We start from the raw sequence: 16,561 nt of genomic DNA on the forward strand, positions 1-16,561 counted from the left end.
TTTTTTTTTTTTTTTTTTTTTTTGGTACCAGGGATCAAACTCAACCTTGTGCTTGTGAGGCAGGTGTGGTGCCACTGAGCTAAATCCCCAACCCCTTAATGTCAATTTTTAAGAACTTGAAAGAGTTTTGTGTAGAGAATATCCTCTCTGTCTACAGAAAAGCATGGAAAGCTCAAAAACCATTCACAGAAAAAAATTAATAAAATGAGATTGACACTAAAGCCAGAGATGTTTCCAGGTCCAGTGCAAAGTTTTTGAACTTTAGGGTGATGGATTCTGTAAGGACAGCCATCAGGGACCCTGGACAGTTTCAATAACACAATGTAGTCATTCTTCAGGATGTGGTCCAGCACAACACTTAAACACAGGGCTTCTGACCCAGGCCAAATGACCTGGATCCCCATTGAAGTGTGCCTTAGGTCAAGTTTTGTAATGTGAAGTTCCCTATGTGTAAAATGGGGACGGTGACAATAGCATCTACTTCACGGGTGCCTGTGCGTGCAGTGTCTCTGAAGCACTAGACAGATGCCTGGCTCCCCAGTGAGGCACCGCCATCACTCTTCCTACTGAGCTACCATTCACACATCTAAACGAAGCCTCTAAGCCTGGCCTTTCATTCAACATGTGCATATTAGGTGCCGCATTCTGGGTACCAGGAGAAGGTGAGATGCAATCTTGGCTCCATGTGGTACAGGAGATGCTAAAAAACAAAACAAAACAAAAAAACCCTGCAAGACAGCAGATCATGAGGTGGCTACTTCTGGTTCCTGTTGCTGATCCTGGAACAGGTCTTTGGGGCAGTGTGTTAGTCGGTACGACTAGGAAAACACTGCCTCCATACCTCAGTTAGAGCTGGGTTTAACTCTGTTGTCTGAAGGCACTAACTCACTTGATAGTCTTGACTCAAGGTGTGCAAGCCCCTAGGGACCCTCCCTTCAGCCTCCAGCCTTGAGCAAATCTATTTCAGCAGCTTTTCATCCATCAAGGAAAGCTGGGTTAAAGCAAGTAACCTGGTGGCACATGTCTTTAATTGCTAAAACTGCAACTTTTAAGTTCCATTTCTGCTTAGGGAGAGCTTGTTGTCTTTGTAACACTGGTAGGTGCCAGGGAACAGCCACTGTGGAGCCTCCTTTTCTGATAGGAGCGGATACAGGAAGCTTTATTTAATTTTTGTAGTTCAGTATTAGGCATAGGACTAGGAGGCACGTGCAATCATAGAAGTGAATGAGTGAGCCTGAAGTGAATAAGTCTCCTTTACCAGTGATGGACCAGCTTATAGACCATTTTAGATTATGACCATCTATCTTTCAAAAGGAATAGCCCATCACATTAAAAAAAAAATCATCAGGTAAAGAATGGTGAAATACTAGTCACAGATTTGTAGGCTAAAAGCTATTTAGACATAACACTAGATTACTACTGCTGAGGTTCTTAGAGAAGCACCAATTCCCAAAGCCAGAAGAGTTCTGCTGAACACCCTAAGTGTCCAAGCAAGTGCATGGCCCTCACCCAAACATCTCTGTCTTTTCTGTTAAATATGTCTACCGCTAAGGCCCTTTGGCCCTCATAAAGGCCTCCTATAGAGCTGATAATCCTTAGCAGCCAAGAATGTGCTCTGCATACCACCCCTTCTGAAATCTCCTTTGCCACAAGTTCATTTCCCAGTTTCTCTCTTTATGGACACAGGATGTATTTTATGTAACGTCTGTAATCAAGCGGCCCTGACCTTTATTTTATGAGCATTTTTGAGCACTTAGTGGGTTCTGAGGGAGCACTTCTGCACGTCGTCTTCACATCTAGTCTTGCTGGGGGTTAGGAAGATTTCATTATCCCCATTTTACAGAGGAATTGAGACACAGGGAGAGAAAGTGACTTATCCACATCACACATGAGCAAGAGACAGAGTTGGGAGTCGAGCCCAGGTCTTCAGTCTGCATGTCTAGCTGCATTTCCACCACCCATCTGCACTCCACAGCCTCTCGGCCCCTACCAGTACTGCTGTCATCTTCTCCCTCAAGTTTGTGTCTGAGATCCCAAAGCCCCGTGTGAAGGTTTTGACCCAAGGAGGCAGGGGGCTAGGTCATGGGGGAAATAGCGTGGGTGGTATTTCAGCCTCTCCCATGGAGCAGCCCGAGGGAAGTCCCTCCTTCACTACCCACAGTGCTCTTCGGTCCTGCCCACAGCTGCAGTGGGCTGGGCAGGTTAACTTCACGATGGCCGTGAGAGGAACCGGAGTCTCAGAGATGGGCATAAATAAGGAAGAGGGCAGTGAGAACTGTATTTCCTTCTTGGCCACACAGTATTGAGTCCTAGGAGAGTACTAAAGGATACACATTGGGCCAGAAGATTTCTCATAGCAAGCTGAGTGGCCTCTGGGAATCATATCTTTGTGGGAAGAGAAACCGGTGATTATCCTTTCCTGCTTTCCTGGCAGAGATTGGTGGGAATGGAATGAGACTACCCTAAGTCCTGGGGGACCCGTTCCAGGCCAGGCACAGCCATGTTGGGGGCCAAAGCCCCATTTGGCAGAGTCACGTGTGTCTCAGACCAGGCCATGGCCCAGGAGTAAACAGCCTCACCCTGCCCTTGTTTCCCATGCTGTGCCCCGTACACCAAGGCACTAGAAGGAAGTCTCCCTCACTCCACATCATAGAACATGACAGTGCTCAGGATGTCTGCCCGGGAAGAGAGGCCTAGGCTTGGGGCAGCCACCACCCTAGCACGGGGTCCCACTATTGTCTATGTGATACGGAGAGGCTAGCGTCATGTAGCTGGGAGGTTATGTCTGGAGAAGACATGGGGTCTGGAGTTTGGAGACCTTGCACAGGTCCCTTAACCCCTCTGACACCTCCATTTCCTCCTCTGAAAATGCAGTAAACAACTACCTGATCCCCTCTTGGGTTTCCTGACAATTAGAAGACACTACTATCATTGTGGGAAGAAAGTGGAACATGTGCAGAAAGGTCTATAATTTATTTTGTTTTCTTCCTTTTCCTCCCTCATCCCCTATCAACTTTTCATTAATTTTTAAGGTTTTTTTTCTTTTGTCCTGCTACTTTCATCCTCCATTGATGGAAAAGGTTAAATTTTTTTCCTCAAGTAGGCATGTTTTCAGTGCCCACAATGTTTCAGGCCCACGTTTGGTGGTGGGACACAGAAGCATACAGGGCAGGTGACACCCTTGGGTCGTCTCACAGTTTAAAATTAGGATTAGGGTCACGGTTCTCAGGCCAGAGCCTCCTCAGTAAGTGTGATACTCTCCAAAAGCAGAATTGTCTGAACTCAGGCCCTGTGGGAAGCCTCAGGAAGGCAGAAAAGGCCAGGAGCTCTCCTTGACAAGACAGAATCTCTAACAGGCAGTCTGACAGAGTGAGACAGCTACTCAGACAGAACAGAACATTACGTGGGTCCACAGGCTTGGGGATGCCATCTGAGACTTAGGAATATCTCACTGTTTACCTAACCTTTTATTTTCTGCTCTGTCTTCTCCTGGTACTTGGATCCCAGTATTGGTGAAAAAGTTAAATGATACATTTTCATGTTGGAAAGAAGCATATGGTTGTAGTTATAAACCAGAGTCAGGGCTAGAATGCTGGGTTTGAATCCCGGTCCTGCCACTATTAGCCATGAGAGCTCGGGGTTATTTAGCATCTCTGTACCTGTTCTTCCCCACCCGTACACTGGGAACATGACTGTAACAGTCCCTCCCTATAGGGTTGGTGTGAAGATTAAATGCACTGATATTTGTAAGGTGCTTGGCACGATGTTTAGCACCTAGTAAGAATCAAATACTGAGCTTGCTAATCCAAATTTAACAATTGGTCTCAAAACCATTTTTACAAGAATGCAAGGCCTGTGGAAGGTCAGGTGCAACAGGGCTTGGAGAATTCTTTGCAGGGCCCATCACTAATTCTGTTCCACTGCTCTCAGACAACAACCTGTCCTTGCATCTCCAGCTTGTTAGCGCTGATATTCCTGGCGCCCTTGGAGGATATCCATCCAGCACGCACTCATGTAGAAACGCCGCTTTGCAAACCTTTCATCAAGTGTTAGAAAGAAGATGTCAGCCTGATGCAGACACGCCTGGGGGTGGCAGGGAAGAGAGTCGTTCATTTTCAGACCTGTCAAACAAGCAGCTCTGGCTGGTGCTCCGAGCCCAGCAGCTGGAAAGAAGCTCCAGGCAGAGAAAGATGGGCTGCAGCAGGCCACCAGCAAGAGGAGACAGCCCAGGAGACAGGCATGCCTGGGCCCCTGGAACCGGACCCTACAGTGAGGGAAACCTAGACATTATGCTCCAGGACCAGGAAGCAGAGACTGCCTTTTCTCTGAGCACGGGCATCCTCAGCTTTCTGCGAAGGCAAACACAAACTCAGGCTGTGAAGCCTGAGATTGCAAGCAGAGTCCCCGGGGGCCCAGGTCACTGGGAGAGGTGTGTTCAGAATGTCAGATTCCAAATCTGATAACAACAGTGAAGAGCAGGAGAAAGCCAGACTTATCTCCACTGTCTTCACTAACCGGGCACTCAGGCTTCTAGGTGGATCTCTAGGTAGATCTCTTCTCACTTGCATACTCTCTCCTCTGCTTCTACCCACCCTTCCCCTGCCCCTTCCATAGCAGCAGGAGTAGCACTGGTCGTGATCAGAATCTGCAGCTGGCCGGGGAGGTGAGTCACGGAGTTGATGGCGGCCAGAAGGAGCCCTCGGGAAATCTGAACTCACATTTCTGCCGTGCTTATAACCCTGTGATCTTGAGCATGTCATTGAACTAGTCTGACTTGCCTTCTCTGGTCTTTAAAATGTGGGAGGCAGAAGTGAAAGTCCAGGTGGGAACTCAGTGTCCTGGGAGTTGGTCTGCAGGGGGCCTTGTGGTAAAGGGTGAGGGCTGGGAAGTGCATGGCTTAATTACACTGCTTCCTCAGCCTCAGCTGTAAAATAGGAATAAAACTAGATGCTCCCTCTTGGGATTGTTATGTCAAACAAGCAAGTACACCATGAGTGACCATCACCACTAGCTTCATCACACTCAGATGCATTTAGAAGCCACGGAGCCTGCTGGAAGGTGAGTCTTGGCTGAGATAGAACGGAGTGGGCAGGTTATTCAGCCTCTAAGATTCTCCTCCTGTGACACTGGAATTGTGGCCACACACATATCCCAGAGTGGCTTTGGGACTAAAGGAGATCATCTACAGAAAGCCCCGGACACATCTCTATACTGCTTTCCTTTTAGGAGCTGTGAGTGTTCGTGGATGTACATAACCTTCCTCTTTGGTAGGTGGGTAACGGTCTGATTAGGCAATAGCGTATAACTTCTTAGCAAGAGCAAAGGAATCCCAGGAACTGCCTGTGCAGGAGTGAAATTCCTGGACTTGCAGTCAGGCCTCTGGTCCAGGTTACACATCAGTGCCTGCAGGTAAATCACTAACTACAGGGACGGCACCAAGCCCGGGATCTTCTCCGGAAATGCCCTTCCTTTTCCCAGCCTGAGTGGCAGGCTCCTGAGCCCCCTGCAGAAAGACCATGGTTCGGGGGCACCTCCACCCCTACCCCTAGTGCATCATTTCAGCTCCCTCGTGACAAGCCCCAGCTTGGACCCTGGGAGAGGCAGAGCTTCAGGCCCAGGGATATTTGTGTAGGGCGGAGGTGGAAGCACTTTCAGGAGCTTGATTCATTACCGCAGCAATCTCTGTCAAACAGGTTTCGGCAGCTGCAGGGAGGCCTCTTTGTTCTATTGTTCCATAGAGCCAGACAGGCCTCCCCAGTAATCCTGGAATGGAGGGTGTGAGGGGGGAGGCAGGTGGGAGCCCCCTGGAAGCTGACCAGCAGGGCAGTCTCATTGGTGTTCACACAATACCAGGGGTCTGATTCCGTTTGATGGTAGCTTGTAAACCTTAGACGAATGAGTTTCGTTACTATTTTCTCCTCCAGATGCAGGGGGGTGACCAGAGTCTGGGAAAAGAAGCTGAAACTACATGGCCTCCTTTTTCTCTCTCTCTCTCTCTTCTGAAGGCCTAGATCTCCTTGAGGCTTTCCAGCTCTGCAAGTCCCTGCTGGGAAATCTGGCACAGCAGTGGATATTCAAACAATTTAATAAAATAAATGGAGGAAACTCTCAGATAACTTGGAGCATAAGTTTGGGTTTGGTTCAATGGCCTATTATTCAGCCCTAAAAAGGAGTGAAATACTTAAACATGCCATGGATAGACCTTAAAAGGATACGCCTTGGACCAACATGCTAAGTAAAAGATATCAGATCCAAAAGGTCATACAGTACATGATTCTGTTTATATGAAATGTCCAGACTAGACACATGTATGGAGGAGGCTGAGGTCCCTGACAAACACCATACAGTCCCACCTTACCATGCACAGTGGCTCCTGAGCCTGGTGACACACCTCAGCTTCCCTCAGAGCCTTGTAAAAGTACACACGCATGGCGGCACTGTCCCAACAGCCCAGGTGGCTTTGGTGCTTGCAGTCTGGGCACTGTCAGGTTCTGGTGTCCACAACAAGCGACTTATGACCAAGATCTGGCTGCCATGCCAGCACCCCTGAAATTCCTCATCTTCCTTGGTTGATTCTGGGTCGTCACGAGTCTCCTCAAAGACATCTCAGGATTTTCACTTATACTTTGGGGCCTTTATATCTCACCAGACACCACCACAGGGAGGTTGAACCCTTGTTAAATTAACTTTTCTGCACTTTCCTCTCTATAGGTTTTGGAAGAGGGAAGCCAGGGAAAAGTTGTCTAAATTGCAAAAATAAAACAAAGTTACTCATCCATTTATAGGGCCATTTTGCACTTCTTAAATGGCTTGTTTTTCTCACTTTTTTATTATGTAAGGAAATATTTTATATTGTTAAAGGGCACATTTATTATTAGGTTAAAATAGGATACTGATTTATATAGGCTAGATCACAAAAGTGGAAAATAAACATTTAATGTGAACAGAAGTGCACAAGTGCACGCGCACGTACACACACACACACACACTCACACACACACACACACACACACACACACACACACCCTGAAAGGCTGAGATTTTTGGTTACCCTTCTCAGTGCCCAATGCTGCTTCTCAGTTTGAGCCTCTAAGTAGAATGTGTGAAGTTCTCATCTGTCCACACCTTCTCTTCCCTGCGTGTGCACAACTGCAGACAGACTGGGTGCTGATCCGGCGACCACCAGGGGGTGCCCCATATCTTGAGGTCCCTTTGTGGATGGGAGGGGAGGGAAGAGAAGGCAAGGGCTAACAGAGGCTGGAAGTCTGCTCTTACTAAGGCCGTGCAGATTGGGGATTCCTACCTGGGTCACTCCTCTCTGCAAAGGCCACAATGTGGATCCCATTCAAATCATCTTCCTGTAGGAGAAAAGAATCAGAGGTTACACTCTCAGGTGGAGAGATAGAAAGGAAGACATCAGAGGTGGGGATAGGATTGTGGGGGTGCAAGGGATGACACAGAGGGAGAGAGGAACTGGCAGGGTCCACGTTAACGGAACACTAAGAAGTAGATTGCAGGGATGCATGGAATTTTGATCAGGAATTCAAACACATGAATTTACCAGACAGGAAAACAGCAACTATGCACAGGACCATAGCACTCAGTGGGCCTCACTCCCGCTGATCGAGGCAGTGGAACCCATGGCATAAACAGAGAACACCTCAGCAACTGTGAGCTCCGGGTGGTGTCCTTGCAGTCCTTTCTGTTCTGAATCCAAAGTTTGCCAAATCAATATCAGTACTTCCCTGACGAGGGGAAGAGAGAATCTGGAATTTAGGCCCAGGGACTACTGAGAACCGTGGGCATGGCTGTGGGGGCAGGGCAAGGACTGACACTGGAGAGAGTATTTCGAATTATAAGGCAAGCAAGGGGCACATTGTGTTTCCACATCTTGGATACAAACGACCACCTGCCTGTGTCTTCCTGGCTTTCATTATTCCTGGAGAAGGAAGATCAGGAGTTCAGAGGGGCCTCTCTGACAAGAACCGTGATCCTCGGGAGACTGGAACGGGAATATGTGTGAGATGGAGGCATGGGGGCAGGGCCAAGTGAATACTGATTATGGAGGGCACGGGGAGGCGTTTATTGGGCACCTCGAATGTCAGCATCATCCTATGGGGGAAAAAATCTCCAAGAGTCTCAACCTTCCTCTGATCTCCGTCTCCATTTCAATTGATTTTAATGCTGGTGCAATCCTATCTAAATGCTAATTTCTTCCCTTGCGTTTGAAATAGATAAAAACTCCAAAAATTCTATGAGAGATTAAATAGAAAATAGTATTATTAAGAGCAGGAAAGTGGACGCTGCCTTGGTCGGATTCTCGGGGGAATTGAATTTTACAGATATATACGCGTGCGCATGCCAGTTTATTACACAAATCCGACAGCCGCCAGAAGGGGAGGCTGAGGTTTCACTGTTTTACATTCGCTATTATCACCAGACAGAGTATCCCGATCAGTTCTCATTAGGTGACCCTGTGTCTCTGTCGCCTGCCATTAGTTGGAAGTGAGGGCTGTTAACTCTGTGAAGCGGGCTCATTTCTGGGCGCCCTTCTAGATCGCGCTTGGAAATTGGTTTTAGAATTAAGAATCCATATTCGTTTTTCTAAGAGGCTGCTCGTAGTATGCCTGTCATTCCCCAGGCCAACGCAGTCCCTGGATGGAGAGCCGTAACCACGGGACCGAGCCCTCTCTGCGTGTGTCTCACGGATTCAGTGCACGAACCTGTATGGAACACCTGTGAAGAAGCTGGTGCATTCTAGGTAGCAGATATTTGAAGTGATAAACCCACAGAGCAAGAGTCCACAGGCAGCAAGCCCTGAGTGGGGCTACGTTGTGAGAACCCAGTGTAATTGACAAGGAGGAGGCAGCTGACCACAGGACCTAGCCAGCCCAGGGCCAAGCGAGAGCCTTCTCTGATCCCTGATGCCTTCGCTACCCAGATCATCCATTTTGCCTTCAGCTCACATTGCCTTGAAGTTGTCTTTTTAATCCCACGAATCTTCCCCCATCAAGTACACAGCAAGCTCTGAGAGAAGGGATTATGCCTTCCAATAACAACGATGATTAACATGGTCACAATATCTGCCATTTGCCACTTTGTCTAAGTACTCTGCAAATGTCTGCTCTCTAAATCTTAAGTGAAAGTCCCATTTAAAGCTTAAAGAATCAGAGTGATTTACCTAAGGCCACAGAGCTAAGAGTGACATAAGTGAGATTTAAGCCAGCTCTGTCTGGCCTCAAAGCCCAGTGTCACGGTCCTTTCTGGCTGCCATAACAAATACCGTAAACTGGGCAGCTTATAAGCAAGAGACACAGAGGAGGTTTGTCTCTCCCACTTGTTGGGCCTAGGAAGTCCAAGCTGAAGGCACTGGTAGATTTAGAGTTAGATGAAGGCTTTTGGCTGCTTTCTACTTCATACACGGTGCATTCTTTCTGTGTTTTCCCAGGTGAAAGGAAATGGCTGGCTCTTTGGAGCGTCTTTTATAAGGGTGCTATTCCCAATCATCAGGGTTCTGCCTCATGACCTGAGGACCCCTCAAAGTCCCCACCTCCTAATAAGACACCTTGAATGCAAGGGTCGACAGTGTTGATTACGCTCAAAGCAGGCTATAAGCCGTGCAGGCTGTGAAGAGTTAAACCCGAAATTGACTTGCTTTCAGAAGCAAGTCTGGCTGAAGCCTATGTGCCAAGGTCAGAGTAACACACCCAGATCCCCTTCCCCCAAGCTAAAACCTTCTGACTAGGACAGTGTTCTAACCATATATTCTTTCTATTCTGTTTCTAATTCGGGAATGCTTTGTCTTGTCTTTTGTGAGCCTTGTTTATATTAATTTCCATAGGAACTGCAAGATGGCTGCCCTTGCACATAGCTCACCTTTACCCCAATTGATTACCAATAAAAATCAGTGGCTTGGACTGGCCAGGGCCTTTGTTAGTTGTACCAGCACCCTGCTTTCTGTGTCTCTTACTTCTGTCTTTTATTTATTTATTTTTCCCTCGGGCTGCATTGTACACTGGGCAGGAGACTGGAACCTACTGCATATGTCTCCAGTAAGGTTTCAGGGATCCCCAGGATTTGAGTGCTAGGATTTCAAATTAGGAATTTTGGGGAACTACATGCAGTTAGACAGTGGCATCTGGAATTGATTGTCCCTTGGCAGGATTTTTAGAAAATGTAAACTTGTATCAGTAGTTCTTAAATTTAAAGAGACTAAAAATGGGCCTGTAAATAAATTGAACATGCACTAGATCCCCCAAAGACCTGAAGATTTGGGGGTTACTTTGGTGATACCCTCCTCTGATGCACCAGCCTTCCAATGCCACTCTGTCACAGCACTGAGCACAAGAGGCTGCTGTTTCGTTTCGAGACTGCTTCCTCCACCCCGTCACAAGATCCTAAGAATAAGTCAGCAACGTTCACTTTGATAACACAATGTAATAGGTTCTTATTAATATCTGTTGGCTCAAAAGAAGAGTGTGGCCATAAAAACCTTACACGCTCATCATCAGAGAAAATTAGAAAATAGAGTGACGAGAAAGATTAGCATCATTACTTATTTACCAACAAGATTTCACCACTGTCAATATTTCGCTCTATTTTTTTCAATCTCTATTGAAGGTTCTTGTGCTGAATGAAGAGACACAAAGAAAAAAATGAGTTCAGACTAGCAGGCTCCCTAACCAAGGGGCAACAGAGTGGCCTTGAGGAGTATGACAGACTGGCTCAAGAGCACCCTGTCTCACCTGGATATTCTTTGAAAATTATAAATACCTACACACATATATGCACACTCTAGAATTTATAGACAGCAAATATTGCTAGGCACCAATCTTTTAGTAATAATATGTGATATGTTTTCATACGATCTGTTACTTTAAAAGTCTGCACAGTTAGGGGAGAGAAGAAAGGTAAATAGTTGCTTTAGCCTAGCTAGCTTTCCTACTTTATTTAAATATTTTGCAGTGTTTGAAAAGCAAATGTTGAAGATAAAGACTTTAAAGTTCATTAACTGGTCACTTTCCACAAATCTGTGGTTTACATTCTTGCAGCCAGTGCTTTTGGGCAGTGCCTTCCAAGGTGGGCCTGGAGAGACAGGAAGGGGAACTGGGGAACAGCTCCTCAGGAATCCCTCTGGCCTCTGCTTCTTCTTTATAAGGATGCAACAGTGGCCGTGAAGGAGCCTCCCTGACCTTCCTTCCTACTTAGAGATGTGGATGAGGGCCTGGTGTGGTCTGGTTAGGGCTTCTGGGAAGTCAGGTGGCCAGTGCGGAGTGGGGTGCTGTACAGAAAGGCACTCTAGTTGTCTCCTTCTCTACTTAGCTGAACTTAATGCACTGTTTTTCCGAGTTAAAAACAAACAAATACATAATAACGTGAAAAATATGAGACATCACTGTTATTTTATATTATAGCAAAAGGCTGAAATTTATCTTCTTAAATGAAAGGAAAACAAAGAGTGAAGGTAAACAGTGAGATCCCTCTCACCATCTGCCTCTGAGGTGAGGAGAGGATTTCTACAGTAGGCCTGGTGAGTGTTCAGAGCACAGGGGAGCTCCAGCCATGGAGGTCACAGTCACGGGGTGACACTGAAATGTCTGTGGGAAAGTCCAGGAGAAGGAAGTGTCCCACATGTGTGTTCTCTCCCTGCCTGGAGATAATAGTTAACTGTCTCTTGGGGAAAAAGAAAAAAACAAGCAATGAAGGAAAAAAGAAAGAAAGAAGAAAGAAACATGGCAAAACAGAACAGCAATATTTGCTCTCAATTTAAAATTGTATTCTCTGGCCGGGGATTTGGCTCAGTGGTTTGGTGGCCTGCCTTGCAGGTGCAAGGGACCAAGTTCAATCCCCGGTACAAAATAAACAAACAAACAAACAAAAAATTGTATTCTCTGTCATAAAAGACAAAAAAACTTGTTCAAGATTAAAGGAAACTAAAAACAAAACAAAACAAAACCAAAGACCCAATAATATCCAAATGCAAGTATGAGATCCTGCATTGGATGGTGGGCTGAGGGGTGGGGGAGGTTTTCTCTTGCAATAAAGGACATAGTGGTTTAACTGAGTAATAAAATGTGAGTAAGGTCTGTAGATCAGAGAGTTGAAGTATATTAGTGTTAACTTCCTGATTTTGATCATAGTACTGGGGCTATCAGAGAAAACTCTTGCTCTGGAAAACACGGAGTATTTAGGGATAAAGAGAAATTCTATCTATTCACTCTGAAATAGCTCTGAAAAAGTATGTACGGGGAGGGGAAGTCAAGATAGTAAAACGTTAACATTTGGGGAATCTGTGTGAAGAAATAATGGAATGGAATTCTTTGTACTATTTTTGTAAGTCTAAAGTTATTTTAGAACAAAAAGTAAAAACAATTTTAAAAAAGGAATATGTTAAAGTACTGTTGTACCCTTTGTTATTACTATTTAAATTTAGTAACAAGACCTTTCAAAGGTTAATTTTTTGAAAGGCTAAATGTTAGGAAACTATGTTTCCATTGTGCTGGTTGCTCTTAAATAACATACACCCTTAGACTCATTATTTATCCTTCAGTCTCTTGTGAAATGTTTGCTCTCCTTCAGAAATCCAAGTAAGTTATAAACCAGCAGTGTCAAGTTACTCTCTAGTTCTCTTCAGCCATTGCTTCAGATTATGATTTAAAGAACTTCATAAACAAATGCTCCCACATTAGTCCTTTCCCCCCAACACCCCTAACCAAAATGACCCTCTGTGAGGACACAGTCACTTGAGGAAAACACACTGGACAGAACATGAGATTTGGCTCCAGGTGGCCTTAATCTAAGCCCTAAGCACTAATATCCATACGTCCTTGAGTACTAATCTGCACCCTCATCAGTTTCTCCATGTGTAAAATGGGCTAAAATGATACTTGTTCCTCATCCCTATGTGGAGCGATTGTGAGTTCCATGAAAGGATCCATGAAATGCCTTGGAAAGAAAATGCTCCAGAGTTATTATATGGTTACTACTGTTTATGGGATTCTGAATAAATCTAAGGTAGGGGTGAGAGGTGTGTCTCCAAGGGAGTCTTTCTAATACTGTCTGCATCACTTGACACGTCTGTGACACACACCTGCAGCCTAAGCCATCTTGATTACTTTCCAGTGCCTTCAGTAGATTTCTTGTTTAAGAGCTACCATGCGAAACCTACCACATTCTGAACTCTTCATCTCATTTATGCTTACAAAAAGTCCTGATTTTAGATGGGAAAACTAAAGTTCAGAAAGACTATATGACTTGATGTAGGTCACAAAGTTACTAGGTGGCAAATCCTAGACTCTATGACTGTACCCCAACCTGAACTAGGAATTTGCAGCCTGTGCTCCTTCCAGCGTGTCCCACTAGATCTCTGGTGGCTCGTGAACAGAAGCTAGCAGTTCCCGAGGGAGTCAACAGGGAGTTGTACCAAACAGGCTTAAACTGGGTCTATGGAGAACTGAGTTTAAATGAGCAAGCTGCTCATACCATCTCGACTTCTAGCTCAGCCAAATGAGACTGAGTCTGACACTTGGAATTTAATGAAAAGGGCACCCTTGGGGATATGCTCATCCCTCTGAGGAAGAAAGAATTCACTGCTGTCTTACCCATGTTTCAAACATGTCTTCTGGCCGCAGGCGACGGAGTGTGGGTCTGAAAAAAAGGAGGAGCTTCCTTGAGTAAGGCTCACCAGTGGCAGAGACTGAGCCTCAGCCCTGGGAAAGGTAAACAAGAGTCCCCAAACCCACTTCTTCCCTAAGGAAGTAGAGCTGCTTTACGCTGCTGCATAAAGAGAGATCTAAGCCCAAACCGCCAAACCTGTCCCTAGACTCATTTGATTCTGGGCAGATCAAGCCCTTTACAAACAATGGGTCAGAGGTTCAGGGTTGGTTCATTCCTAGGGCAAAGAGGGGTTCTCTCTTCACAGACAGGCACCATTCCTGAGAGCGCAGAGCAGGTCTCAAAGGAGGAAACTGTAGAAAGACAACAGGAAGTCTGTTGTTCCAGACCAGAACAGCTACTGATTTATAAGGGGGTCAGCCATCAAAAGCACCTTGGAAATCCTTAGGGTGGGGGACAAGTAGGACCCATATTTTGATCATAGTTTCATATATCTCTGAATATTGGCAAATGCTGTGAGGCTTTTTGTTCTCTTTTGTTTGTGGTATTTGGCATTGATCCTAGGGCCTTGCACATGCTAGGTAAGTATTTTGCTACTTGGCTCCGTCCCCAGCTGGTGAGATATACTAGTGCCTGTTTCCTCGTGTACTGCCTCCTTACAGGGACTAGCACTCTCTATACACAGGGACCACAGTGTGCTAGGTTCAAAGACCACACTTGCACACAGAGAGGGTGGGGAAGGCAGTGAGCTCACGAGTGGTGTACACGTTCCCATACTTGTTCCTTAAGAACATATCAGCAGATTACAGCTGGTGGGCCAAATCCAGCTGGTGTTTTGTTGCTATAAATAAACTTTGGTTGGGACATAGCCACACCCATTTGTTTACACAAGACCATGGCCGCTTCCTTGCTATAAGGGCAGAGCCGGGCAGATGCAGAAGAGGGCACCTGGCCCTTAGAGCCTGAAATATTTGCTATTTGGTCCATCAGAAGAAAAAGTTTGCGGATCTTTGCTGAAGTCACTGAATCGTATCAAATATTGCTCTCCTAGAAGTTATATGCACAGATGTTCATCTTTGGCTAAGTTGTTTAACTATTCTGAGTCATACTCCTTGATTTTTAAAATTGGGATAATATTACCCCATAAGATTGGAGACAAAATAAAGTAGCTCTCATAAAGCCCCCAGCATAGTGCTTGACATACAGGAAGCTTTCTCCTACACTGCTGTCACTGCCAGTGTAGAATTTTACCTAAATCTCACTCTGGCTTGGAGGAGATTTGCTAACTGAGCAGAGGCAGTCTAACCCTGCTTGCAAGTGTAGATTCATGTTTGCAAATAGCAATACAGCTACCATTTATCAATGAGCAATATTCTGCCTGGGGTACTTTAGGTTGTTGCTCTTGGTGGATCTGAATTATCAGACCAAGAGGATCTTCCCCATTCCCCAGGCCCCAGGCTCCCTTCCCCACGTGCCATCCCAGGCACCTCTGGTGTTCTTTCACAAACTCCACGAGCTCCTCTTCTGTGTAAGGTTTGTTGGGGATGGAAATGGGCTCATCCATAAATGGCTCATAGAAGTCAACCTCATTCATCTTCAAGGACAGTTTCTTTGCAACCTAAAACAGAAATGAGATAATACTTTATTTGAGTGCCAGTCTAGAGCCATGATGCCTTGTACATCCACCGAGGTGTGTGTGTGTGTGTGTGTGTGTGTGTGTGTGTGTGTGTGTGTGCTTTCTGCAAAGACACAAAGTATATAGATAGTTTCGAGTTAATGTTAAGTAACACAAATTTATCACCTATGGTTTGGGTTGGACCAATTGCTTTCTGTGATCAAAGAAAAAAGAGAAGGAGAGAAAGAGGGAGAGGGAGAGGGGCAGGGGGAGGGGAGAGAGGTAGAAATAAGACATCTGACAAATGATGGACAAGTAGGAGCAGGGACCAGCTGAAATGAAAAGTAAAGGATATCATTCTACATTCATTATCACTCTACCTTCTTTTCTGGGGCTGGAGGAGGAAGTAAATGCAATGGAACACATTGTATGGATTTAATTGAGCCATTGTGATGGAACAAGCTATTGGTGGAAACCTTTACAGCATACAGGTACACAGAATTGGAAGTCAATCTATTAATCTACACTTGATCAGCTCATAAATCCTAACTGCTGTTTAGGTTAAAGCGCAAGCCCTGGAGTTCAAGCTGTCAGTTCCAGGCTTGCTCGGCGGTTTGTCAGGTTTTGGGAATTACCCAACTTGTTAACAACCACAAGGTGACCAACTATTCGACTTTGTTCAGGGCAGGGGTGTTTCCTGGGATGTGGAACCTCAGTGTTAAAATCTGGACAGTCCCCAGTGAGCCAGGATGGGTGGCTCACTGTACAGCAATTAAAAATCCCTGGGAAACCAGCCCACAGCCCGGAAGACTTTCTCTCCTGATTAAAGCGGCCACATGTCAGTCTGCTGTCGAGGCAGAATGGTTGCTGTGTTCCCCTGCAAAGCCACTGAACTCAGGACCTCCTTTTGTGACATGATTTGAGAGGACTGGAATGTGCAGTGCTCAATAGAAAACCAAACGCCATTCTTCTCTTGCTTGGAGCTGCGGTCCAAGAAAACACAGGGATGAACAGTGGCTCCCTTGAAATGGCAGAGGCATTGCCTAGGAGCTGGGGCCCCGTTGTGGTGAGTACAGCACAGCGACCTGGTGACCCAGGGGCTGTGACCAATTGGGGAGGGGGAGGACCTGGGTGTTACATAAGATCTTACACAACGAGGTCCATTCTGAGGAAACACTTATGTCCAGATGGCTTCTGTCATTAATTGCTATGAATTCCAGGTCACTACATTCCAACAGACATTTCTTACAGTCCTTAGGAGGAAGAAATCCCAGCATCCTGCTCAGAGAGAAAGAAGATAGGCCCTATGAAGAGCTGCAGTCAGTCAAAGAA

General features: G+C 45.9%; 1 protein-coding gene across 1 annotated transcript in view; it reads right to left on the bottom strand.

Moving 5' to 3' along the window:
• Positions 1-16,561, bottom strand: part of Casq2 (calsequestrin 2) — a 62,585-nt gene that overhangs the window by 5,973 nt on the left and 40,051 nt on the right. The window contains exons 6-8 of the mRNA XM_010631207.3: positions 15,102-15,232; positions 13,602-13,647; positions 7,304-7,358 (exon numbers count right to left, since the gene is read on the bottom strand). Coding sequence (XP_010629509.1) covers positions 7,304-7,358; positions 13,602-13,647; positions 15,102-15,232 — 232 coding nt within the window. The remainder of the gene's footprint in view (positions 1-7,303; positions 7,359-13,601; positions 13,648-15,101; positions 15,233-16,561) is intronic.

Source organism: Fukomys damarensis, unplaced genomic scaffold (assembly GCF_012274545.1).
Source record: "Fukomys damarensis isolate Sample0158 unplaced genomic scaffold, DMR_v1.0_HiC HiC_scaffold_33, whole genome shotgun sequence".
Classification (NCBI taxonomy): Eukaryota; Metazoa; Chordata; class Mammalia; order Rodentia; family Bathyergidae; genus Fukomys; species Fukomys damarensis.